At 58.0% G+C, this 24945-nt stretch overlaps 7 protein-coding genes and 1 non-coding gene across 8 annotated transcripts; 3 read left to right on the forward strand and 5 right to left on the reverse strand.

Moving 5' to 3' along the window:
* Positions 1-484: 484 nt before the first annotated feature.
* Positions 485-2550, reverse strand: BXZ73DRAFT_47056 (homeobox-domain-containing protein; the record flags this gene model as incomplete). Its single annotated transcript, XM_048019801.1, has 4 exons — positions 485-1084; positions 1163-1688; positions 1845-2333; positions 2417-2550. The coding sequence occupies 4 exons, from the start codon at positions 2548-2550 to the stop codon at positions 485-487; spliced, it is 1749 nt and encodes a 582-aa protein (XP_047877821.1).
* Positions 2551-4284: 1734 nt separating this feature from the next.
* BXZ73DRAFT_47038 (pantothenate kinase) lies at positions 4285-7054 on the reverse strand (the record flags this gene model as incomplete). Its single annotated transcript, XM_048019795.1, has 6 exons — positions 4285-4382; positions 4474-4535; positions 5015-5237; positions 5296-6211; positions 6753-6818; positions 6947-7054. 6 exons carry the CDS (start codon positions 7052-7054, stop codon positions 4285-4287), a joined length of 1473 nt encoding a protein of 490 aa, XP_047877822.1.
* A 1282-nt stretch (positions 7055-8336) lies between these two features.
* Positions 8337-11604, reverse strand: BXZ73DRAFT_47068 (chitin synthase; the record flags this gene model as incomplete). Its single annotated transcript, XM_048019806.1, has 14 exons — positions 8337-8406; positions 8460-8868; positions 8923-9083; positions 9138-9415; positions 9473-9728; positions 9788-9860; positions 9916-10102; positions 10159-10271; positions 10320-10382; positions 10436-10482; positions 10536-10643; positions 10698-10768; positions 10818-10959; positions 11012-11604. 14 exons carry the CDS (start codon positions 11602-11604, stop codon positions 8337-8339), a joined length of 2571 nt encoding a protein of 856 aa, XP_047877823.1.
* Positions 11605-14710: 3106 nt separating this feature from the next.
* Positions 14711-15838, forward strand: BXZ73DRAFT_46988 (casein kinase I; the record flags this gene model as incomplete). The annotated part of the gene is made up of 3 exons (XM_048019792.1): positions 14711-14795; positions 14846-15120; positions 15194-15838. 3 exons carry the CDS (start codon positions 14711-14713, stop codon positions 15836-15838), a joined length of 1005 nt encoding a protein of 334 aa, XP_047877824.1.
* A 1363-nt stretch (positions 15839-17201) lies between these two features.
* On the forward strand, positions 17202-20501 carry BXZ73DRAFT_89969 (coatomer subunit gamma; the record flags this gene model as incomplete). The annotated part of the gene is made up of 9 exons (XM_048025456.1): positions 17202-17432; positions 17521-17679; positions 17747-18210; positions 18265-18398; positions 18446-19222; positions 19278-19412; positions 19465-19703; positions 19754-20165; positions 20263-20501. 9 exons carry the CDS (start codon positions 17202-17204, stop codon positions 20499-20501), a joined length of 2790 nt encoding a protein of 929 aa, XP_047877825.1.
* A 172-nt stretch (positions 20502-20673) lies between these two features.
* BXZ73DRAFT_t105 lies at positions 20674-20753 on the reverse strand. The gene has a single exon. It is a non-coding gene; the product is annotated as a tRNA-Trp (tRNA).
* A 201-nt stretch (positions 20754-20954) lies between these two features.
* Positions 20955-22469, forward strand: BXZ73DRAFT_89970 (NAD(P)-binding protein; the record flags this gene model as incomplete). The annotated part of the gene is made up of 10 exons (XM_048025457.1): positions 20955-21078; positions 21134-21168; positions 21243-21409; positions 21470-21505; positions 21567-21640; positions 21700-21896; positions 21952-22027; positions 22078-22133; positions 22195-22284; positions 22347-22469. 10 exons carry the CDS (start codon positions 20955-20957, stop codon positions 22467-22469), a joined length of 978 nt encoding a protein of 325 aa, XP_047877826.1.
* Positions 22470-22700: 231 nt separating this feature from the next.
* On the reverse strand, positions 22701-24187 carry BXZ73DRAFT_46957 (cellobiohydrolaseI; the record flags this gene model as incomplete). Its single annotated transcript, XM_048019787.1, has 3 exons — positions 22701-23453; positions 23524-23849; positions 23896-24187. 3 exons carry the CDS (start codon positions 24185-24187, stop codon positions 22701-22703), a joined length of 1371 nt encoding a protein of 456 aa, XP_047877827.1.
* Positions 24188-24945: the final 758 nt, after the last annotated feature.

The raw sequence follows: 24945 nt of genomic DNA on the forward strand, positions 1-24945 counted from the left end.
ACGGGACAAGACATGTGAGACGAATGCGACATGCGGACGGGACATTACATGCGCCGCGAGGGGTGCGATTGTACGATACGGGTGCGAAAATAGCCTGGGCGGATACAGTCGGCGCGGAAACGCTCTAGTGCGGTCGTACGGCAGGCGGGGCGGCGTGAGTAACAGTGTGCGAGTACAGATAGAAACAAGATAGAGGTGGGGAACGACGTGCGAACGAATGATAGCGCAAAAAAGGGTGAGCATGCGGGACGGTGCGAGGAAAAAGGGCGTGCGTGTGGATGCAAGAACGGACAACGAGCATATGGCGTGGGTTGGTGGCGGGGGACCTTGCGCGGGGATGAGACGTGTGTGCGCTGCGAGCTGTCGGACGAACGGCGACATGGATTACATGGATACAGATTTTCCTGCGAACAGATGGACATGAGCCCGTGGCGCGAGAAGATGGAGAATACGGCAACGCTCACGATATTCGTTTACTTTTGCACTATTGCACAGCTGTACCGTGAGAGAAGCTGAGGAGTAGAAGCGCGTCTTCCATCTTGACCCCAGGCCCCACCAGCTCCGGTTTGGTGGCGTCGAGGACCTTCGAGTGGTCGTAATGGCCGTAGTCGAGGGGATACCGCGGCAATGAAACTTTCCTCTCGTTGATATGAGAATGAGGCAACGGAAGCGCCAAACTCGACGTGGAGGCGACAGTCGAGGGTGGGGGTGACGACGAGGGCGAGGGTGTGACAGCTTCAGGCATGTCCTCGTCGCTGGCGAGCTCGCTCTGCGAGTGCGAGTGCGAGTGCGACAGCGGCGTGCGCGTGTACAATGGAAGAGGCTGGGAGATATGCCGGCGGCCGAGAGGATGCGACGGTTGGTGCGGGTGCGGGTGCGGATGGTGATTATGGTGGAGGTGGTGCTGAACGAGGGCGGGATGCTGCCTTTCGTCCAGGCTCTCGATCTTGACGTACTCCACGCCCGAGGCAGACGAGACGCTCGGTGTCGGCACGCGCGATGCGCTTCCCTGCGTACGCTCCTCGTCCTCGACGACGTCCATCGGTTCGCTCTCCATGCGAGCTCGGCGCCCCGCGCCCACCTCCTCGTGCGCGCTCGCTTCGTCCTCGTCCTCTGCGTCCTCGCGCTCCGCCTCGTCCGCGCTCACGCTGGTGCTCGCGACGCCGCCCGTCCGCGCCCGCTTGCGATCGCTCTGGCGCAGGTTGCGGAACCAGTTCGTGACCTTGCCCACATCCATCCCGATCTCCGCCGCGAGTGTTTGCCGGTCTTCAATCGAAGGCGTCTTCGTCCGCCCGAAGAGCTTCTTCAGGGCCTCGAGCTGCCACGGCTCGGGGCGCGTCCGCCGCGGGCGCCGGTGCTGCAGCTCCATGTGCATGGCGCGATCGGCAGTGCTGAGTGGGTACGGCGACGCGCGCGGTGAGGGAGGACGGCTGCCCGCGGCACTGAGACTGGGGGCGGCGCTGGGCGAGCGGCGCGCACGAGGGGGTCCGCCGTGCAGCAGCGCGGCGAGCGACGGGTGGGACGTCGGCGGGGGCACCGCGCCGATGAGGGACGGGTGGGCGGCGCTGGAGGAGGGCGGGACGGCGAAGGGCGTGTTCGCTCGGACGGCGCGGAAGGCGGCGGTCTCTTCGCGCTTCTTCGCGATGCTGCGTTGGTTCTGGAACCAGTTCGTGACGCTCTGGTAACGCCTGGTGTCCGGTGTCACGCGAATTTGTCATGCCCGAAGTCCAAGCCATGTCGAAAAAACAGGCGCCGGCGGAGAAGGCGGGGTCAAAGAAGGGAGCAATCACGATCAGCTTGCTAATTCGGGGGGCATCGGACAAGGCGAAGAAACGGAGACTGACATTCCGATTTTGGTCCCCAGAGCTTCGCGCTCCTCCTTGCTGGGGTGTGCCTTCTTTGCGTACAATTTTTTGAGCTCCACCGTCTGCGCCGCCGACGGCCGCGCCCGCCCCTTGCGCGGCACCTCGCTCTCGCTTGGCGACGGGTGCGCCTCTGCGTAGAACAACTGGTGCTGCAGCCCACGTCCAGCTAGCGAGGGGTGAAGAGCATGTGGGTGCGGGTGCGGGTGTCCGTGGTACGATAGCGGGTGGGGCGGGTAGCCGGACTCCTCGTCGTCCGAAAGCTCGTCATACTCAACTGCCCCGTGCGCATATGTATGCGAGTGTGAATGCGTATGTTGTTGCTGAGGTGCGCGGTGGACGGGCGGGGCGGAGACTGAGGCGATGAGCGCAGATATCGGGGGAAGCTCGCAGTGGGTGAGCGGGGCCTTGGTTCGCTTCTTTGACGACGCGCGCTTGTTCTGGAACCACGAGTTCACGGTCTTTGTCTCCCTGCAGCCGGCGTCGTGAGCGACCGTGCGACAGCGGGCAGGAGGCAAGGCAGACTGCGCATATATGAAGGCGAGGGTACGTACATGCCAAGGTGCTCAGCGAGTGCTGTGCGCTGCTCCAGTGTCGGGTGCTCTGTCTGCTCGTAGAGTTCATTCAACGCTACTAGTTGATGAGGGGCGTGTCGGTGCCGTGGCTTCTTGGCGTCGCTGGAGGCCATGGTGGATGTGGATGTGTGTGAGGGGGAACTCGTCGTCGAGGCCAGAGCCGAGGTTGAGACCGATCGAAGCGGGGGTGAGGTGGTGGGCAGCGGCGGTGGATGGTGTTGGGACAAGAAGGGAAGGGAGGGGCGTTCGCGCGGGCGACGGGGGATGCTTATAGACGGATGGAGGAGCAAGATTTGAGCGGGCACTGTCTCACGGCTAATGGGATGCGCTCTCGATCCGTCATATGCATCACCATGCAAATGGCCGACGTCGGCCGGCACTGTAGCATGATCGGCCCCTGCCTCTTGTGCTCTGAATCTTTTTGCCTCACTGCCACCGTCCAGGGCGCCAGACGCATCGATCGCCGCTGCTTCGTCCCCGCCCTCCTGCCGCCCCGAGCATGTGCTCGTCGCACCCGCCGAAACACACAGGTCGTCGCAGAGCGAGGGCTGCGGACGGGGGGACGCAGAAAGCGTCGGAGCGAGCGCAGAGGCACGTCTGGCGCGGGGGGTGAGTAATGCTGACAGCGACAGGTAATATGGGCCGGTTAGGGAGGGAACTCGAACAAGAGCTGTGCCTGTGAGTTCATGCTTGTCCTCGGGGCCACGTGCGGCCGTGATCGTGATGACAATCGCCCGTGTTCCATACGCGGTTCGGTATTGTCGGCCATATATGGGCGCTTATTTATAGCAGCTGGCAGTTTTTCGTCTGACATGATCCACCGGCAGTGGAACGCTGCGGTTCGGCCTGCGCTCTTCCCACTGCGTTTCCCCTCTGCGCAGGCCCAGTTCCGGCTGTTCAGTGCTTCAGCCCCAACGCAGCCTGGCACGAAGCCTGGTCTCGGGGGTAAGCAGCCTCAGACTAAGCAGCAGGATGCATGGATACCGGTATGCGGAGGCGCCAAGGGCGAAACAGGTCGGGAGGTGCTTTAGATCTCGCGATCTGATGGGCCGATGACGGTTTGCCCACGTCATGGCAGCCGAGGTCGAGAATGCATGCCGCCGCTCCATCCCAGCATGCGCCTGCGCACACCTCCTGGCTTCCGTATCACTCGACTGTCTTATACCATGGATCCAACCTTGCAAGGTTCATGCGTCCTCCTCCGCGTGCGCCCTCGCCGGGGTAAGCAAAACGGATATCTGGATACCCAGGCCACATGTCCCTGCGTATCTGGCGTCGCCTGTCCGACCGTGACGGCATCCATCCATCCCATCCAATCTCCCCCTTCTCAGCATCACACGTCCAGATATCCGCAACGTTCCACTTGCTCGAGCTTCGCAGCCACCCGCTAGCTGACACGGCACGCACCGACACTGGCCGCAGTGCCACCATCACACGTCGCATTATATTTACATATACATTATTAGATCCACGGAGGACTCTGATGCGGTCACAATCCCCATGTATCCGCACCACGCCCGGCGGGCCAGAAGCACATGAACCTCTTCCCTGTCATGATATGCCTTCCCCTCGCTCCCGCTCCCGACCCCGCCCCCAATCTCAAAGCCTCACTGCGCGCCCACGACCTCCTCCTCGCCGATGTTCTTAATCCACGCCCCGATCGCACCGCTGCAGTCCGCACCAAAGCCGGCACGGCGCAGCACGGGTACCGTGCGTGCATCACGAGCCACGGCGCGAGAACGAACGGGCCGGTGCAATTGGATCATGCATGGAGCAGGGAATAGTCAATCAGTCAGCAACAGGTCCACATCACGGGCAAACGCCGGTCGCAGCGCCAACAATGAAACTCACAGGAAGCCTTCGTGCCGGAGGAAGAGCGCGCGCTTCGTGCCCTTACTCCAGAATCGGATGGCGTAGGAGAGCGTGCTGATGGTCGCCGCGTGACCTGCGAACTGGAGTGTGAGCGACGTGGACGACGCGGATGAGACGGTCGCCAAGGGGTTAGGGCGGTCTGTGGCGCAGAGCGCGTTACGCACCTCGAATGAAGTATCCCCCAAAGTATATCCGCTCCAGGTTGTACTTCTCGGCGTTCATGTAACTGCATATGCATCTTTCTGTCAGCAATTATCACTATGACAGCCATCGCGCGGCCGTGTGAAGAAGCTTGAACCAGCTGGCGATAGCAAGCCCGCTAATGTGATTGGGAAGGGAGAACCGCAGTGATCGGGGCCCGAATGCCTCGTTGCTAAAGTTTCTTTTCCCATGCAGCTGAGAAGCTGTTATGACCGCCGCAGCTGTCAATGCGCGTGCTTCTATGAGCAAGCGACAGAAACTGAAACTCATGTAAGGCCTCTGATTCCTCACGGCCAGATCGCCGTCGCACGAGGCCCGGTATATAACCGGGTCTCATGGGACGACGGTTCTGCCGTAAGTGCTGACATCACAGACGACACCCACGAAGTAAAACGGAAATCACAAGCCCCCACCCAAATGGGGTACCAAAAGATAGAAGGCAAGTAGCCCGAGAGAGAGCGACGGCCGCAGGCAGACGGAAACAGGACCGAAATAAACACGCACGCAATCTGTCCGATGTTGTTCGAGATTGCGTACAGGAGGGATTTTGAGATGTCCTCGGCGCTGAACGTGCCCTTCTTGCCCCCCTGCTTCTTGAACACCTTGCCGAACGTACTCGCGATCATCGTCGACTTCAAGCCGAGTTTGCTGTAGTCGGCGCCGTAGATGTCGCCCACGAGCATGTCCACCGTTTCGTTCGAACCCTTTTCCGACAGCGCGAGCATCTCTGCGTGACGAAAACAGATGAGCGAACCTGCGCGGGATGACAGGAGCGGAGCACGTACCGTCGAACGTCGTCGCCGGCGTGAGCAAGCTGAGCAGACCCCAGAGTGTGCCGCCCCCCAGGCTCGTTCCGCTCACGCGCTCGAACGAGCCGTCCTCGTCCACCTTAACGATCGACACGCCCGAGCCTATGTTCACGAGCAGACACGGCAGCTGCGGTACCGGGTCGTGGACGAACGACACCGCGTACGTCGGCGGGTTGGGGCTCGGCCGCTCCAACGGTGGGGGCTGTGGGAGAGGAGGATACAGAGGCGCGTGTGGATGGGAGACCGAGTGGATGAGCTCGTCCGAGAAGTAGTAGACCTCGGCAGGGATGAGCGTGATGAACTTGAGGCCCTCGATGAGGCACGCCATCTCGTCTTCGCGGTGCACCTCCACTTGCAGCTCCTCCGCGAGCATGTCGTAGAACCGGTGCGCGCCGCCGCCAGTGGCGATGACCTTCACTCCCCGGCGCATGTCCGCAAGGGGCACGCCGTTAATCGCGGCGGAGCGCTCTATGAGTTCCCGGATGAAGGCAATGCAGTCTTCGATGTGCTCTGTCTCGAACCGCTCAAAGTTGAGCGACCCGCCCGGGAAATGCTGCACCGACGCTCGTCTAAGCAGAGAGTCGTGGAGATGGGAAGCGTTGAGAGATCGTGGAGAAAGACCTTCGCGATTTGTTTGGACTTCGGCTGGCTCATCGGCGAGCACATGGTTGCCGTTGCGTTGCTCGAGCACGGCCGGGGTAAGGGCGCCCTTGTCGTGGCTGTTCAGCCGGGTATGTGGCGGAGAGGATATCGGACTGTCTTTTGGAGGCGAGACAGACAATGGCGTGAAGGCGTCATGTGGTGTCGAGCCCAGAGTTGCATGCTGCGACGGGGAAGATGGGGGATTTGCTGATCGCGTGAAGTAGATGACTTTGGCCAAAGAACCTCCGATCTGCAAAACAGCTAGTCAGCAACAGCCCGCAGTCAATGACACGAACTGACGTAAACACATAGCGGATCATGAGCATTTACAGCACATTATAGCACCCACACAACACTGGTAGCAGCGCATTCCCCCATTACAGTTCTCCGATGCGGAGCGCGCGGCATCTGGCATGGAACATCCGCTCTCATTGCACCTACTTCTATCCATACGGCCGTGGGGAAAGCCGTCTACTATGCATGTTATGCTGCCGTGATCATCCTTGTGTGTTCCGCAAGAACACTGCTCTCCTCGTCCTCGTCCTCGGCCCCGCACACCACGGAACCAAACGAAACAGCTTCTGTGTTTCTCCGGAGTAGTGAAGCGAACGCACGTCCTCGATCTCGATGAATAGCAGCGATCCGTCCGCAACCCCACACCAGATCCAATGAACCGCACGAGCGTGGAGTCACTGACAACGAGAACAGATGCGGACCCTTCCCCGACTCCCGGCGTCAGACGGAACAGCCCTGACAGCGACACCCTCGAAAGGACAGGAACGCGTACTCACGTCGACTGCAATGTGGGATACCGGCTCGATGTAGTTGGGAAAGTAGATCCCGCGGCTGTCGCGCGTCTTCGCGCGCCGATCGCACGAGCAGGGGTGCAGGTCGGCGCGTGCGCACACACACAAGTGCGGAACGCGGGGAGGGACAGCGGACGAGGTCAGCACGGGCTGGGGGCAGCAGGGGCGAGCGCACGCACCTCGGGCGACTCCTCGTCCAGGATCATCGCGCCGCGCGTGTCGACCTGGATCGTCTTCGCGGTGGGCAGGGACGGGCCTGCGGTGGACGTCGGTATCGACCTTGCCATGTTCTCCAGACAGTGCAGGGGTGTGCGTAGGGGTGCGGGTGCGAGAGCGACGTGCGGCGGGGATCCTGGGACGCAAGGTATATAGCGACCGACGCGGCGTGGGTGGGCGTGAACGAGAGCGAGGGCGAGGGGGCCGCCGTTCGGCCGTCCGAGGAGGAGGATTAAAGCCGATCTCGCCCTGGGCGGGCTGACGCGGTCCTGACGCGGACGCTTAGGCCCAGCACGCGGACGCTCAGCGCAGCGAGTGGGGGCGGCCGTTCGCAGTCGCTAGTGCTGCTGCCGCCTCAGCCTGTCTGATTCGGAGCGTCCAAGACGTATTGCCGTTCGCGTGAACGGCCGCGGGTCGCGAGGGCCGGGGGCGGCGTGGGACGAGAAGGGCGTGCGTGCCGCTCGCAGGGTGGAGACGGAGGGGAGGGGAGTGGTACGAGGCGGCTGGCGCATGCTCGCGCCCGCGCTGGGGTCGGAGGATCGTGGCGTGGGGCGACAGCAGCTGCATCCGCCGCCGGCCATGGCGCGATCCCGGGGCCGACGCGACTGCGCCGGGCCTGCCATGACCATTCTTGTAGCACCGTGCCCACTGTGCAGCCACAGGCGGCTGCCCGCCTGCGGTCATCCTGCGCACGCGGGCGGCGGCACGGCAAACTGTGCCCACATGGCCCGTCTCACATTCCGACTTTCACGAGAGTTCTGTCATATCTTGCACACACCCAGGGCGGCGCAGCTTCACAGGATGTGTAATCCCGTCCCTCGGGCACACGATGTCCGTATGCGAATCGACGATGGGGCTATGTAACTGACGATTCGAACGGCGAAAGGTATAAAACGTGCTACTAGGTCCGTGAGATCTGGAGTCCATTTCTCGAAACTAGCTCGACCTCTGCGTCTTTGTGTGTTTGTTTAGCCAAGGTGCAACCGATCGGGGTATACTCCAGCAGTACAATTATCAATGTATATCCACAAGATGCCCCCGTCAAAAGGGGGCACCACGCAGGCGCGCACTCCCGGTGTAGGGCACGGGCGTAGGGTACGAGAGAGGTCTGGGGCACCGAGCCGGCGATGCACAGTCCAACAGCTCGCCCCTACACCGGATGGGCGCGCACGCGCAGGCGACTAAATAGTATACGTACAAACAAGAGAATGGGGGAGAGATACAGCGAAACCATCGAATCGTCAGAGCAGACATGCGCGTAGCGTTATGGGACTTGTACCCGGGACCAAACCGTCTGTTGAGACAGGAAGGACGGGGTAAGGGAGGCAGGGAATCGGGAACTCGAGACATCACCTAGAAACCGATGAGACGAAGGAGAAGGTACAGCACGGACCCCGTGAAGCGGATGGCAGACAATCCAGCTCTGCATGCCAAGGTCAGCACCGAGCGACAGGGTAGGAAACAGACGAGACTCACAGGGCGTAGAAGAGGAACGTGAGGTAGGGGTTGAACGTCGCGTCCGACGTGAATTGGACGTGCTCCTTGACCCAGTTCGTGAACACGGTTGACGTGAAGACAAGGATCATGAGAATGTTCGTGCCGACCCACGCGAGAACGACGTTTGTACGCGAGTTGCGGTCGTGGTCGGCCTGCTTCGTCGCCGCGTCACGGTGCTCCTTCTCCTCCGCGGGCTTGAACGAGAGCGCAGTACGGGATGCAGCCCAGACCTGGTCCACATCCTCACGTGCGGTGGGGAGCTCAACTTCAAGCATGTCCTTGCCACCCTCGCCTTTGACCTTCTTAGCTCCACCAAGGTCCTTCGCCGAGCCGTTGTCGCCCTTCGTACCCCAGGTGACATCGTGCAGGTTGCACATGGCATACATCACTGTTAAATTGTCAGCAAGCGTTGCCATGCTACAAAAAAGAGCGAGGCACATACTGAGAATGTTGACGTAGCTGGGAAGCCAGAACATGTATTGAAGGAACGACGTGAACATGTGCCAGGGCTCGAAGTGGATGAATGAGCCGATGAAGTAGAGACCGTAGGTGGCAGCGAGGGAGATGACGATGTCACGGAACGTCGCGTTGGTCTGGACCAAGCTGTCGAACAAACGTAAGCGCTCAAGCTAATAGAATACACAAGGATCCACTTACTGGGGGAAGTCCTTCCAGCCGTCAAGAGAGTGTGGGACGGCGAGGTACACTGTATACGCAGCACACCATAGGGTGATGATGTTGCAAAAACCGAAGAGCAGGATACAGATCGAGTACGTCCACTTTGAACCCTGCGGCCTGTTACCGAGCGAACAGACCAAGACGATGAAGAGGAGGCCGAGGTAGAGCTTCAAGAAGACCTCGAAGATGTCATTGCCGATACCATCTGCGAGGAAGTTGAAGGCGTCGGTCCCGCCAGAAGTCGCCGAGGAAACGAGCTAAAACCGTGGTATGGCGTCAGATCAGCGAGATTACGGATCCTGGAGTATGCTTACGAAGAAGAAAGCCAGGTAGAAGTTTGCCAAGGAGGTCCAGGTGAAAAGCAGTTGAACCGCGTTGTACACGAACTCGATCTGGAGAATGATCTTCCTGAAGAAGCCCTGACCAGAAGTCCAGATACGGAACCAGAACACAGTAGCGTGAACGGACGCAAAGAGAGATCCGTTCAACCACCGACGACGCTGCGAGATGAATTCGGGGACGGTAGTGGGCACATCAGTCGCAGCCTTGGCGCTCTTGACGTACTTGAGCCTGGTTACGGGTACTCATGTCCATGAGACTAACCACGGAGAGGTCGAAAAATGACTTACGTCCAGGCCTCGCGCTTCTTGGTGACAATCTCAAAGCACAGGATACGGTCCTCCGCAAGGTACATGTTACGCTCTGGAGGAAAGAGCTCTTTGAATGCATTCTGAGGCAAACAACAGATACAACTCACCAAAGAGACCCGCACTGCTGCCGCCGCCGTGCATGGCCTCGCCCTTGAAGTACGAAGCAAGGGGACCTGTCCCATCCGGGCCGTTCTGGAGCGCTTTGTAGCGGTACGCACTGAAGGCACCAGGAAGTACAGAGATGTAACCAAAGACACTCTCCAGGGGCTTGTCGAGAATGTTGGACATCTTGTACTGTGTGATTGGATTCCATCAATGTCTGGTTTTTCTCACATGGCAGATCACCATACCTCGAAGTTCTGGGAAGCGGCGAGGGGACTCTTCAGCAACAGCGAGCAGTACTTGCCCGTGTCAACACAGATCTCTCCACAAGCGCCACCAACGCCAGAGTGCTTGTCGAAGCCTAGAGGGATCATCAGGATCTTCCAAACTCACAAACTGAGATACTTACACTTCCACAGTTCATAGATGGAAGTGCCAGTGGGCTTGGTGCCGACGTCCAAGAGAACGCAGACTAAGAGAGCGTATGAGAGACGTCCCCTTGGTATGCTTCACGAAAGGACGCACCGTTCGGCTGGATGAGAGGTCCGAAGGCGTTGAAAAACCAACGGTGGCTATTTTTACACGTCAGAACTATGCGGGCTGCGGTGGGACCGCCGATCCTTACCTGTTGAGTTTTTTCTTGTTCTGTTCCTTCAGACAGAAGACGATCTGCACGGGGCAGGCGCCCTGGGAGACCTCACCGCGGTCAGTCACGACGACGCTGGAGGTATACCTGGGTGTCTCTCTTGAGAATCAGCGTGGCGATACGGTAGCGAAAACCACGTACTCAAATATGTGTGCCGTAACATCCTTGCCCATGATCGAGTCTTTGGCAACACCTTCTTGGTAGCAGCCCATCTACATGGTATTGGAATCCGTGAAACACATAGAAATGCAGCATACACACCAGCGTGAGGACTTGAAGTGTACGCTTGTTGATCTTGCTACGACCGTCGGACACGACACAGACAACGACCTTCTTCCAGCCATCCGGGCCCCAGGTCTTGGATTTGGTCCTGCCGCATAAGTGCGCAATGTTCTTGAGGACGCTATTTTCGGTGAGTCCATCACCTTCCAATTCAGAAATCGAAGAGTGCTCACGCGTTCATAGTGCGGCAGAAGAGGACCTCGTCTTCGTTGTACATGGTCATCACGATGAATAGCTCCGTGCGGCGACCGAGGAGGTAGGGCCGGAGGCAGTACTTCTGACGCATGAAGTCGTCGGGATCGCAGGTGGCAGCAGTGTAGCGGAGCTTCGTCATTTCTTCCGGCGCGTCCATGCCCTTCGGAGCAATGTGCGACGGCACGGGCATGTCGAGGACGAGATTGCCATCCTGGAGCTCGATCTGGCGGACGGAGCGACGCTTCATGAGCTTCTCGCGCGCGACCGAGTACCCGGCCGCGCTGTGTTGGGAGTGGGCGTAGCCCGGGCGTTGCTGCGGAGGGTAGTTCCCGCCGGGGCCTTGGTAGTGCATGTTGGGCATGGGAGGAACGGCCTCCTGCATCATCTCGTTGCCGTAGGGGTTGAGGTGGGTTTGAGAGCCGGTGTAGTCGCTGTGGTAGGACTTGGTCTCCCAGTTCTGAGCGTGGCTGTCGTATGAGTATTGGTGCTGAGGCGCTTGAGGCTGGGAAGGGGGGTAGTCGGGATACGCATTTGCGTACGGGTCATGTTGTTGGTTTTGGTGATAAGCCATGGTTGCGAGCCGCAAGAGGTACCGGGGTCAGAGCGATGGTGTTTGGGGAAGGATTGTGGGGGATGAAAGAATGTCTGTCAACTCGACGCGACGCAACCACCGGGGAACGAGCGAAAGAGCGACTGCGCCCGCAAGTGTGGCTGGAGGGTAGGAGGTGGAGGGAGGAAGCAAGCAGGGCGATGCAGTGAGAATGCCCGACGCGAACTCCTCTGGGCGCCTGCGGCCGTCTCCGTGATCAGGCCATCAGCAACGACTGCGGCCGGCCGTCGCTCGCCATCCTGCTCCCCGTCTCGGCCAATGGGCAACCCGCTCCGTGTCCCCGAAGGCTGTGATTGTTGGCCTCCAGTCGCCGAGAGCAAGCCAAGTTCACGGCGTACCGTGATAAGGTCTTAGTATCAGTTGCGTGACTTTGCGTCGGACATACAACACTATTTTGCAGCAAGATCGCAGTACTTCAACTACTGACACAGCAATATATGTAGTCGCCTACATATCTCCTGTCTATAATAATACTATCCAGGTTGCTACGCTCGCAGATCACGCGTCGATCGAGTGGTCACTGCGATCGAGAAGAGTTCAAAACGTTCAAGCACTGCCCCGCATCGAACGGAGAGGTGTACGCACTGACGTTGCTAGGAGACGTCGAAGGGTTCTATGACCACCGGTTGCTCCAGCACGGAGCGCGCTCCCTAGTGAGAACTTGTGCACCCTGAGCCTCTCGAGCAATCCAAACCGACTCCAAGGAGAACTGAATAGCGAATTGCACTTACACAACCACTCCATCGGCCAGCGCGCTGCTGCTGCTGCGCGGGAAATAGATGCTTGTCTCAAAGAAACAAAGACCCTGCAGCTGTGATCAGCTTGGCGTAGTAAAATATTAGAGACGCCTGAGCGCAGACCTCGGACGCCTTGCTCAGTACGTGTCCTTGGAGATAAGCTCGAGCTTGGGCTCAACCGCAAAGAGCGCTAAGGGCTGTCGAAGAAGTACAGGTTGGCGGCGTGTTCAGGGACAGGAGGCTGCGTGGACCAGTCTAAGATGTGCGACGCGAAACGAGGGGGAGTTAATGTATTCGGTGGAGCACCTACGTCTGTACATGTTCTGCCCACCCCGCCGGGTTGTCCAAAGTTTATACCCATCTAAACGGGACATGTAGAAATTTCTGTGAGAGGCACGGGTACCGAAAAGGCGGTTCGTGAATGCACAAGCCGGACAACTTTATTGGGATACACAGCTTACTGGTTGGCAGGGATTGCCTCGGTAATGAGGCCTACGAGGAGCGACCACTCCACCGTGGCCGGCGAGGTGGTCGTGCTTAGCGGCGGAGATCTCACATGTGAAGTCATCGTGAAAAGCAACGATAATTCACATCAAGCTTCGATACGCCGGACCCCGAGTTTATACGCCATCTCTTCGACCTTTCGCGCAGACAAGAAATCCGTGAGGTCGGAGCCAGACACTGACCTTATATTGACGCCCGACTCTGGACGTGGTTGAATGCTCTTCATGTGCTTCCTTCAGTAATGCTGGCTGTCCGGTTCCATGAATGTGCATTCTCGTCACGAGCCCTACACAAAATAGTGACAGCCGGATGTATACGGTCCAAAACCTCTCAGCCCATTTGGGAGTAGACACGGAGATGACCGTACTGCGGCCTTGTACGCCGTGGGCTGTGCAGCACAGCGAACGAAATAAGTGATCCTTGATCTTTGGTACAAGACGCAAGCCGGCTATCTTTTTGAAGGTGGCACAGATATGCAATGGGTGATGTCGTCAAAGTACAGACCGAGGATCGTGGGATGTACGCCCTTTCGGAGACGTGAAGACGTAAATCGGAAAAGATGGAAGGGAGACATGAGAGCCGCATACGCAACAATGACATTCTCATCGCGGTAAAGCCACCATGCGAGTGCGTATACGCAAAGCCAGGGATTTGGCAAAAAAACATGATCGCATTCAGTGGGAGGAAAACCTGTGGAAAGAACTCGTGCGCACCTTCCTACCATCCCACCCACGTGGACGGATACCGAGAACTTGCGAACGGTGGAGAACACATGGGAATCGCGTGCCAAATCAGCAGGGAAGACCGCGCGTTCCTCGAGACGACGGCTTGAGAAGGGTAACCGCCTTCACCGGCAGAAGCTCGGTCCATTTGTTGTGCGCTCCGGGCCAGCGTCCACTCAATGGTGGTGGGGGAGACGAGAGTACATGGAGGCGATTGGAGGTCTCTAGCGACGAGAAGAAGCAATGGCTCGAGCGAGACCGTCGTGGCAGCAGGCAGACTGAGAATGCCATACGGAGGGAGTCAAGTGAGATAGATGCTTGCGTAAGACGTGATGAAAGACGCCGCAAGAAGACGCGGCGGCAGATGCAGCGAACCACGTCCGCCGTTCGTGCGCTGTGGGCGATGATGAGGAGGGGTGCAGATGCAGCAGGGCCCGGGGAGAGAGCATGCACCCGACACGCGTCGGGGGCAGGGCGGAGTCGTGGCGAGCAGGACGAAACCCGCAACAGGCGGCAGGCGTCCGGCGTGATCGATGGGGTGGCGTGTTGACCGGCGTCAAGGGCACATCCGGCGAATGTTCCCACGAGAGGCTCACCCGCCACCTGGCCTGCGTTGTCCCCTCCGCTCTTTCTCCTGTCCTTGTACTACCTTCAGGCTTCTCCTGTCCCTCTCATAAATACGCCCCGTCTCTCTCTAGCCCTTCCTCTCGCCTACCCCTCCCCTCCGACCGCCTTTAGTTTCATCTGTAAGTTTCTTTTGTTACTCTTGCGCTCTCCCTGCCACCCCCAGCCGTCGTCTTGAGTCGCCTCGAGGCTGTCGCGCATTGCGACCTCCCCTCCTGCCTGCCATGCCTCTCGACGTAAAGATTATCGCGGGTCTTCTGGGCCACACGACACGCCTCGACCATTGCGCCGTAGGCAGCTGCGCCCATGCAGTGCTCGTTGTTCCCAGGCTCTCCTTGCTTTTCAACCGCCACCCCTTGCGCCTCTCCCTCTTCACCCCTCCATCCCCCATCCCGTCCACCATCATCTACTATCTTTCCTCTTTGATCCGCTTGCTCAGACCGCCCTTTATAGTTTCTCCGTCATACAAGTTGAACCTCCATGGCCGATTCGTCCTCGCACCGCCTCGACCTTCGTGTTGGTGGGAAGTACAGGTTGGGCAAGAAGATCGGTTCAGGATCGTTCGGTACGTCTCTTCACTGTGCGATGCATGACGATCTCTCAGTCTCGTGTTAGGTGACATTTATCTGGGCATCAACATCATCTCCGGTGAGGAGGTCGCCATCAAGCTCGAGTCTGTGAAGGCCAAGCACCCTCAGCTCGAGTATGAGTCCAAGGTCTACAAGACTCTCGCCGGTGGTGTTGGTGTGCCTTTCGTGCGTTGGTTCGGGACCGAATGCGACTACAACGCCATGGTCATCGACCTTCTTGGTCCTTCGCTCGAAGACCTTTTCAACTTCTGCCACCGCAAATTTACCCTGAAGACCGTTCTTTTGCTCGCCGATCAGCTGGTATGTGGCCTTTCGGTCCAAGATGGCCTACGCCCGTGGTGTTTTACTGATGCTGGTTGACCCCTCGGTCCAGATCTCCCGCATTGAGTACATCCACTCTCGCAACTTCATCCACCGCGACATCAAGCCCGACAACTTTCTCATGGGTATCGGCAAGCGTGGCAACCAAGTCAACGTCATCGATTTCGGTCTCGCCAAGAAGTACCGTGACCCGAAGACCCACTTGCACATCCCGTACAGGGAGAACAAGAACTTGACGGGTACCGCTCGCTACACGTCCATCAATACCCATCTGGGTGTCGAGCAAGCGCGTCGTGACGACCTGGAATCCCTCGCCTACGTCTTGATGTATTTCCTGCGCGGCTCTCTTCCCTGGCAGGGGCTTAAGGCCGCTACCAAGAAGCAGAAGTACGACAGGATCATGGAGAAGAAGATGACCACCCCCACTGATCTCCTTTGCCGCGGCTTTCCGAACGAGTTCGGGATTTTCCTCAACTACACACGTGCTCTCCGTTTCGATGACAAGCCCGACTACTCGTACCTTCGTAAACTCTTCCGTGACCTCTTCGTCCGCGAGGGGTACCAGTACGACTACGTCTTCGATTGGAGCATGCAACGTGCCATGGAGGACGGCGGCAGCACCAGCCAGAAGGCCACCCAGGGTCGCCGCAAGGTCCTACAGGAAGAAGAGGAGCACCGCGTCAGCGACAGGATGTGAGTTTCGGCGCCACTAAGGTTCGCCCCCATTTTTACTTACTCGGTCTAGGCTGCGCTCCCACACTCGTCAACAGCAGGCTGCCGCAGCCATCGGCCAGCCGCGACGTCGCGAAGATCAGTGGTGAACGCCCCCTATGTCATGTGGGGACATGTCACTTGAGCACGTCCGGGTCCGACCGAGCATGGGGGGCGGAGGGTAGAAGCTAGCGGCGCTCGGGTTTGGTTTGGTCGCCATTTGGTCAAGAAGCCTCGGATCTCGGAAACGTTTTGGTCGGTCGCATCGCTCATGTCGATGGAGCGAGTGATCACGCACATCGTGGTATCACGTCGAAGGAGCATGACATGCCGGCGGTACAGGGAGGACACGACGTTCCCCTCTTGGGCAAGGCCGTAGATCCAGGGAAGTCACCATCCTGGGTCACGCTCTCCTCTTCTCGTCGACTGGTTCGCACTCCCAACACACGCCTACTCAGCGGAGGGTGCTCGCCTCAAGAGCTCACCGGCACCCCTCACTCGCTCGCCACCCCCCAGTTCTCTCTTTCGTACGGACGCTTGTTTCTTTTCAAGCTCCTCTCCTCGTCTACGCAGACGACCGTGAGCCGCTGCCTCCTCCCTCGCCTCATACATTCCCCTCCGCGCCGTACTTCCGTGATGATATCTCCCTAACAAGCACCCTTGATGACTTACAATCCACCCTGCACGCATCATCACGCCTCCTTCCACGATTCAACGTATATATTTCACCCACAGCTTGCCCTCGTCCTTTCTAATACTCCCTCCATGCGCATTGCGCACCTCCCCTCGTTTACTGTCTCTTTTACCCCTCTCCTCGCCCTCTCATACGTCGTACTCGTTATAGTGCTGGATCTGTCGCTCTGTTTCCTCTCTCCTCCACCTCTGTGGTAGCCCGCCGCGCGCTGCGGTCCGGTCGCCTGGAGGGTTCGCCGGAGAGAGAGGGCGCCGCGTCTGGTCCAGGTGGATTGTGGATGTTGTGGATAGCACGCCGAGTTATCCGCAGTCGTGGCAGGTGGTAGCGGATCTGGAGGTGTTGGTGTAGTGTCGTTGGTGTAGAGTTGTAGCGGCGTCGTGACCAGGCGCGATGTATTGCATAGTGGTGTTCGCACATATCCTCGTTGTCAATCCCAATTCTGTGCGTCCATATGAAACCAATGTTGTCCTTCTTTAAACTTTCTACATGGTCGATGGATTCTTGTGTTTAGGTACAGCCTAACAGAGACGTGCGCTGCCAGTGCTAGCGCCACGTGTTCCGTGATGCACCCGCCAAGGTGAGATCTGTACTACAGACCATACTCCTCCCCTTCCACGACGTGCCGCAAGGCTCGCTTGTTCTCCCGTCTTCTATCATGTCTTTTGCCACGAAGAAGGACGAGGAAAGCGGCCTCAGCACATACTACAACAACAAAACCACCGTTATCCAGGAGGCCCGAGTCTTCAATGAATCCCCCATAAGCCCACGCAAGTGCAGGGCGCTGCTCACGCGCATCGTGTATCTTCTCTATGTCGGCGAGACGTTCAACACACAAGAGGCGACAACGCTGTTCTTTGGAACGACGAAATTGTTCCAGCACAAGGACGTACGTCGGACTATCTCTTGGTTTCGCTTCGCTCTAGCCGAGGTGTTGTAGACTTTGGTGCTCAAACTGGATAAATTCGCCTTTTCAGAGTGCACTGCGTCAAATGGTGTACCTCGCTATCAAGGAGCTCGCGACGACGGCAGAGGATGTTATCATGGTCACGGCGAGCATCATGAAGGATATGCAGCCCAACTCGGAGGTCATCTACCGGCCGAACTCCATCCGTGCCCTCGCGAGGATCATCGACGTGAGTACTCTTCATGGTCTCTGCGACTACGAGCGAGGGAACCAACAGGTGGTCTGCACATTGTCAGCCGTCTATGGCCCAAGGTGTGGAACGCTTCTTCAAGGCCGCCATCGTCGACAAGAATCCGTCCATCTCCTCCGCCGCGCTCGTCTCCGCCTACCACCTATTCCCGCACGCCAAAGACGTCGTCAAGCGCTGGGTCAACGAGGCCCAGGAGGCCGTCAACGCCAAGTCGTCCTCGTCCTTCTTTGGCGGGAGCGCGTCCAGTGGTAGTGGGTACCTCGGCGCCTGGGGCGGAGGCTCGTCGAACGCGAATCAGGGCTACCAGGCGATTCCGTCTACAAGCTACATCACGCAGTATCATTCGCTCGGGCTGCTCTATGTGATTCGCCAGCAGGACCGGATGGCAATCACCAAGATGATACAGCAACTGGGTGGAGGCAAGAGCGGGGCGGGCACAACGCTCAAGAACCCAATGGCGCTGTGCATGCTCATCCGGTATGCCGCGAAGGTCATGGAGGAGGATCCGAAGTGCGTAGCATTGGACGCTTAAATGTCTCGTTGCCGCTGATGGGTGTTGTCCAGCACTCAGAGGCAGATGCTCGAGCTCCTTGAGGGCTGGCTCCGGCACAAGAGCGACATGGTTAACCTGGAGGCCGCGCGAGTTATCTGCGAGATGAAGCACGTCACTTCTACTCAGCTGACGCGCCCGATCGCTGGTGAGTAGCTGGTTCTCAGTGGGCTACAGGTGTTCACGCGATTGTAGTCCTTCAACTGTTCCTCTCTTCACCTAAGTCGACCCTCAAGTTCGCTGCCACCCGCACCCTCTCCTCGCTCGCGGTGTCCCACCCGTCAAGTGTCGCGGCATGCAATATCGACCTCGAGAACCTCATCTCGGACCCGAACCGCAGCGTGGCCACCTATGCGATTACGACCCTCCTCAAGACCGGCAACGAAGCATCCGTCGACCGCCTCATGAAGCAGATCAGCGGCTTCATGAGCGAGATCAGTGACGAGTTCAAGGTCATCATCGTCGACGCCATCCGCTCGCTATGCCTCAAGTTCCCTGCGAAGCATGAGTCGATGCTTGCCTTCCTCTCGGGCGTTCTCCGCGATGAGGGCGGCTACGACTTCAAGCGCGCCGTCGTCGAGGCGATGTTCGACATGATCAAGTTCATCTCGGACTGCAAGGAGCAGGCGCTCTCGCACCTCTGCGAGTTCATCGAGGACTGCGAGTTCACGAAGCTCTCCGTTCGCATCCTCCACTTGCTCGGCGTCGAGGGCCCCAAGGCCCCTAACCCCACGAAGTACATCCGGTTCATCTACAACCGCGTCGTGCTCGAAAACGCGACCGTCCGGGCTGCAGCGGTCTCGAGCCTGGCGAAGTTCGGTCTCAACAACATCGACGCGAAGTTGGGCAAGAGCATCCACGTGCTGCTCAACCGGTGTCTCGACGATGTCGACGACGAGGTCCGCGATCGCGCCGCACTCTACCTGAAGGTGTACGAGGAGCCCCCGCTCATCCAGCCCTACATCAAAGAAGGTTTGTAAAGTCTGCCGCCCTGTTACGTATTACGCTAAGCAACTTCCTTCCGCAGAGGCTATCTACTCGTTATCTGCCTTGGAGTCAAAACTTGTTTCGTACATCAGCGACCTCGATTCGCTGGACGAAGCCTTTGACGCCTCGGACATTCCCAAAATCAGCCGGGAACAGGCTGCCAAGGATGCTGCTCGTACGTGTGATGTGCTACGATGTGACCCATGGATCTTCAATGCTCCCTACAGGTCCCAGCACGCTCGAGACCATCGGTGTCCCCTCAACTTCCAAAGCGTCGACGCCCCCACCACCTTCGGCCGCGGAGACGCAGTCCCATTACGTGCATCAGCTTGCAGAAGTTCCGGAGCTTACATCATATGGCCCGGTCCTCAACAGCAGCATCAAGCCCAACCCCCTCACCGAGAGCGAAACGGAGTACCTCGTCTCTGTGGTCAAGCACGTATTCAAGGAGCACATCGTGTTCCAGGTGAGGTTTCCTGCGGACTGTGATCGATAAATTGCTTATTATGTCTTCAGTTCAACGTGTCAAACACGATTCCAGACACCGTTCTCGAGCAGGTCTCGGTCATCATGCAGCCGCAAGCGGACTCTGGTCTTACGGAAGACTTCATCATCCCCATGCCCACCCTCACCTCTGCGACGTCGCCGGGAATAGTCTACGTGTCCTTCACACGCGACACACCTGAAGAGTATGTGCAGGCCTCGTTCTCGTGCGTCCTCAAGTTCGTCAGCAAAGAGCTCGACCCGTCCACCGGGGAGCCTGAAGAAGAGGGCTACGAGGATGAGTACCAGCTCGAAGACACCGAGCTCGCCGCGGCGGACTACCTCGTGCCCACCTATGTCACCTTCGCGGCCGAGTGGGACCGCTTGCGCGGCGGCGTGGCGCTTACGGAGACATTCTCGCTCTCGGCGATGGAGTCCCTCAAAGGTGCGTGTCCGCAGGCGGCATGCTCATGTGCATGCGTGCACCATCACATGGCTCCGGCCACTCATACTGACCCTGACTCTGTCCGCTTCTCCTACAGCGGCGTGCAACTCGGTCATCGAGATCCTCAACATGCAGCCTCTTGGTGGCTCGGAAGAACCTCAGCAACCCACGGTGCACACGCTACAGCTTTCCGGTCTTATGGGCGGCGGCGGAGGAAAAGTTCTCGTGCGCTGCCGCATGACATACTCGAAGGCACAAGGCGTCACGCTCGAACTGGGCGTACGCGCCGAGCAACAGGCTGCGGCGGACTTGGTAATTGCCGCCATTGGTGGTTGATTATCGGGACTGTGCGGGATCGGAGGGTTTACGCATGTTGTATTGTGAATAGATCCATCGTATGTTATTGCATCAATCTCGGGGCGGCTCTATACGTTGTGTGTTGGCTGTTTCGGTTCACGTTGCAAAAGGCGGTCAAAAGCGTGAAACATGCCACATTGTGCAAAAAAGCTGAACCCTGCCCGGATTGAACGGACGACCTTGAGGATTTCCCAGCTGGAATCTCACGCGCTACCACTGTGCCAAGGGTTCATACGGGATTCCTGATTGTACATTACTTCGATTTGAATCAACCACAGTCGCCACCTATTGCGAATAGTGCGAGTCTCAAGAACCACTTTGGAGAAGGACGACCAGAGACTTGCAACCACTGACTCAGTCTAGGTCGCGCCATCTGGGCACACCTCCTTGGACCTTTCGCCACGAATTGTTCTTGAAACGCACGAGCGGGTCATGGGCGCCTTGCTTTCGCTTGTGTTCAACGTCTACAGCTTTGCTAGCCTTTTGTATCCACCATCACCTCGTTTCAGCGTGGACGACATTCCTGACTTGGGTGGACAGGTCGTAATCGTAACAGGTGAGCCAGTCATGTAGATGCTGACCCCTCTCGGGACTCACTCTTGGCACTCCAGGCGGTTATGCGGGGATTGGGAAGGAGACCGTGAAGGTGAGCATATGAGTAATGGACATCTGCCTTCCCAGGGAGTCCTTATGAGGCTCATCAAATCCATATATTTGTAGGCACTGCTACAACGCAACGCAAAAGTCTACGTAGCTGGCCGCGATAAGTCCAAGGCGGCATCAGTGCTCGCCGATCTCGCTGCAACGACCGGGAACGAGCCTCTTTTCCTCGAACTCGATCTTGCGAGCCTGAAGTCCGTAAAACATGCGGCTGACGAGTTCATGAGGTTTGTCACGGAACGGAGCTATGTTTATTTATGGCGAGCATGTTGACTGGCACAACGTAGCAAGGAGAGAGAGCTTCATATGCTGTTCAACAACGCGTAAGTTTTGCCAGAGATGTATGGCGGGATTCGTGTGTGACTGACGACGACCTTCCTCCAGCGGAGTGATGTATCCTCCACGTGAGCTAGTCACTGTAGATGGTTATGATTTGCAATTTGGCACCAACGTCATCGGTGCGTGTCCTCGAGTTCAGCGCCATAACCTACAGCGAGGACTGAACTCGATCAATTAGGTCATTTCTATCTGACTGAACTGTTGACGCCTGCTCTCATCGCCGGAAAGGATAGCGCAAAGGACCATCATGCTCGTGTAATCACCACATCTTCTGGAGGGGCGTACTTCGGAAGTTTGAACTGGGACACATTCAAAGATGGCCCGGTTCGACGGGGAATGTGGATGCCCGGGGACCTCTACACGCAAAGCAAACTGGTGTTGTGTGATGCACTTAATCTTCTGTTAGGTTGCACTTATACGCTTTGCTTAGGCCAACGTCGTTGTGGCACGGGAAGTCGCGAAACGATATGCAAAGGACGGTATCATATCTGTGTCCGTCAACCCTGGTATGATCTAAGGTCTCCATTGCGCCTCGCAGGCTTACGAAAAAAGACAGGTAATATCAAAAGCGAGTTACAGCGCCATGTTCCTGCTGTTGTTCAGCGAGTGTTGGTATGTTTACAAGTCGAGGGAGCCAAGCCTACGGCCGAATGCTGAATCACGCGGAGAACAGGCGACTTTGATTCTGTATCCAACTCCGTACGGCGCATTGACTCAGCTTTGGGCGGGAACGATGCCCGAGGTACTTAATTACAATGGAGAGGTAAGCTAAACTGATATATGATCTGGAGGAGTACCATACTCATGCGCATCTCGCGTTTGAAGTACTTGGTACCGTGGGCACGACTCGGGAGGTGCAAGGTAGAAGCTTACGACCCGGTGATCGGCGAACGCTTGTGGGCATGGCTCAAAGAACAAGTGAAAGGAGTCACAGTCTCCGAACCCTAGTCGCTCGCGGGGATTGTTCCATATGACGAGAGGCTTCATATTCACATATTCACAAGTACAAAAACCGAAGTTGAGCTTAACTACTACGCGTTCATAGCGCCTTGTTACATCTCACAACCTGACCGCCCTCAAAGCTCCGAGAAGACCCTAGACCGTTATCGCAGATATCACAACGCTGGAAGACTGGCTCAACAATGAAGCAGCCCGGAGAAAGGCTCAAGTACTCACCGCTTAGTATGTCGAACCAATTGGGCCGTACTTGATGTTGGAGAAGACGACGGTCGCGCCGGGGCTCTGTGACTCCACGTTCGCGGGCACACCCGACGACGTCGAGCACGGGCCACGGGAGACGCCGGGCGTAGATGCGCTCTTGTCAAGCGGGTAGTTGGAGTCGAGCCAGAGCATGTTCGCGGTGTGGTCGTCCCAGATACTCATGACGAGCGTCATGCCCTTATCGAACGCGGCGCCCATCTGCTTCAGGCCGCCGAGCTTCTCGAACGAGTTCGTGTCCCCGAACGCGGTCTTCTGCGCGTTGCAGAACGCGTCGGTGATCGAGTCGTAGGCGCTGAGGCCGGAGACCGCCGTCTTCGAGTTCGCGATCACGACGCCGTTCTGGACGTACAGGCGGCGGATCTCGGAGAGCGTGCCCGAGGTCGAGTTGTTGTTCGTCACGAACTGGGTGACGACCGTGAACTTGGAGGAGGTGTTGATCTTCTTGCCCGGGCCGAGGAAGGTCTGGTCGCCCATCCGCCAGGAGTTGAAGTCGCAGCCGTCCTTGTCGCAGATGCCGCCGTACCGGTTGCTGCCGTCGCCGCAGTCGTTGCCCTCGCAGCGCGTCTGGGTGGAGACGGAGCAGACGTGAGGCGTATAGGCGGCGCCCATGGAGTTGGCCTCCCAAACGTCCATCTCGTTGCAGCATGCTCCGTAGTGGCCCGTACCCGCGTTCGAGTCGTTGGCAGACGGTGTCCAGTTAAGGACGTTGGCCTAAAGACAGCACAACGGGGGTATCAGGAATGTCCTCTTCCTCTTCCGAGATAGATGGAAACAGGAGCACCTCGCCGTTGATGAACTTGATGTCGTGCGGGCACTGGGTGTCGCAGTAGCCCGTGCCGTACTTGGCACCCGCCTTGTTTCCCGAGAAGCGGGAAGTTCCGCCGTCCGCGTCCATGCCGACGAAGTAGAGCGCGCCGTTGAGACCGCAAGGCAGCTGAGACATGTCGATGTCGAATGTGAACTCTTGATTCTTCAGGTTGAAGAGCTGGTACTTGGAGTCGGCGGTGTCCATGAGGTAGACGCGAGAACCGATGTTGGTTGAGTACGGGCCGTGCGTAACGAACTTCAGAGTGAGCGCGTTCCCGCTCGTCGTGATACCGTAGGTGCCTGCCGACGTTAAGACAGCGGACATGTAAGAGCGGTAGATCCATACCGGAGTAATCAGCGCCATCAAGGGCACAGTTCTTAGCGCAAGTGGTGGGATTGGGGCAGAGGGAGGTGTCCCAAGTGTTGCCGGTGTAGCAGTTGTTGCTGCCGCTAGTGGAATGGAGCCAGCGCCAGTTGGAGTCGAGAACGATGGAGTGCTGCTCGGTCGAGCAGCTGTTCTTCGCCGTACACTTTTGAATGGTCATCTTGGGGTGAGTTTCCGTCGTTAGCGTGCCGACCTGTTGGCCGTACGCGATGGCGGCGAACGAGAGCGCGAATAGAGCGAGTGAGGGAAACATGGTGTAGCCTCGGAATTGGCGTATACCGGTATGGGTGGACAACGAGCAGACGAGGCTGAGGACAGAGGCAGTCGAGGTGTTGTGATTTATAGGACCGCCAGCGGATAATAGGCGGTACAAGAGGGATTGTGCACGTACGCATTTCGCCGCTGGACTCAGTGTCGGGACCATGAACGGGGCATGCTGCCACGGAGTTGCCCCCGAAGACTGACCGGTTCTGGGCGTCATCACATAAAGAGCGGCGAATGAACGATGCGAAGTCCATTTTGCCTCGCCGTATCACCAATGCGCTCGTTCATCGATTCGACAGGTGGCTTCGGGTCGGAGCGCGAGGACGGTCATGGTGCATGTTCTTCGATGTTCCCCGCCAGACAGAGGGGACATGTGAGTGATGGGTTCCTTGCGTCCATTTAACGGTTCCTTTTGTCCACGAGTAGTCGTCCTTGGCTGCCGCCAAGTAGCCCCTGCACCCGAAGGCCATGATCCGTAGTTCTTTAACATAATCTGAGGGCGATCGTTGACGTGGAGAAAAAGCCGTGAAGCACCCCGTTGCGCCCGTGGATCAAAAGAGTAGGAGACGTAGTAGCTTTCAATTGAGGGATATAGAAGGTTTCATCGGTACCACCCGAGGTTCCACATTCTTGATAGAGTATTCGGTAGTCAGCAGATCGACGGGGTGTGGTAGAACATCACCTGGCATGGGCTAGATCAAGCGGAATTTTTCCCAACGCACGAAGAACGTCCCGCGTTTAGGACTC

Source organism: Epithele typhae (genome assembly GCF_022376455.1).
Source record: "Epithele typhae strain CBS 203.58 chromosome Unknown BXZ73scaffold_24, whole genome shotgun sequence".
Lineage (NCBI taxonomy): Eukaryota > Fungi > Basidiomycota > Agaricomycetes > Polyporales > Epitheliaceae > Epithele > Epithele typhae.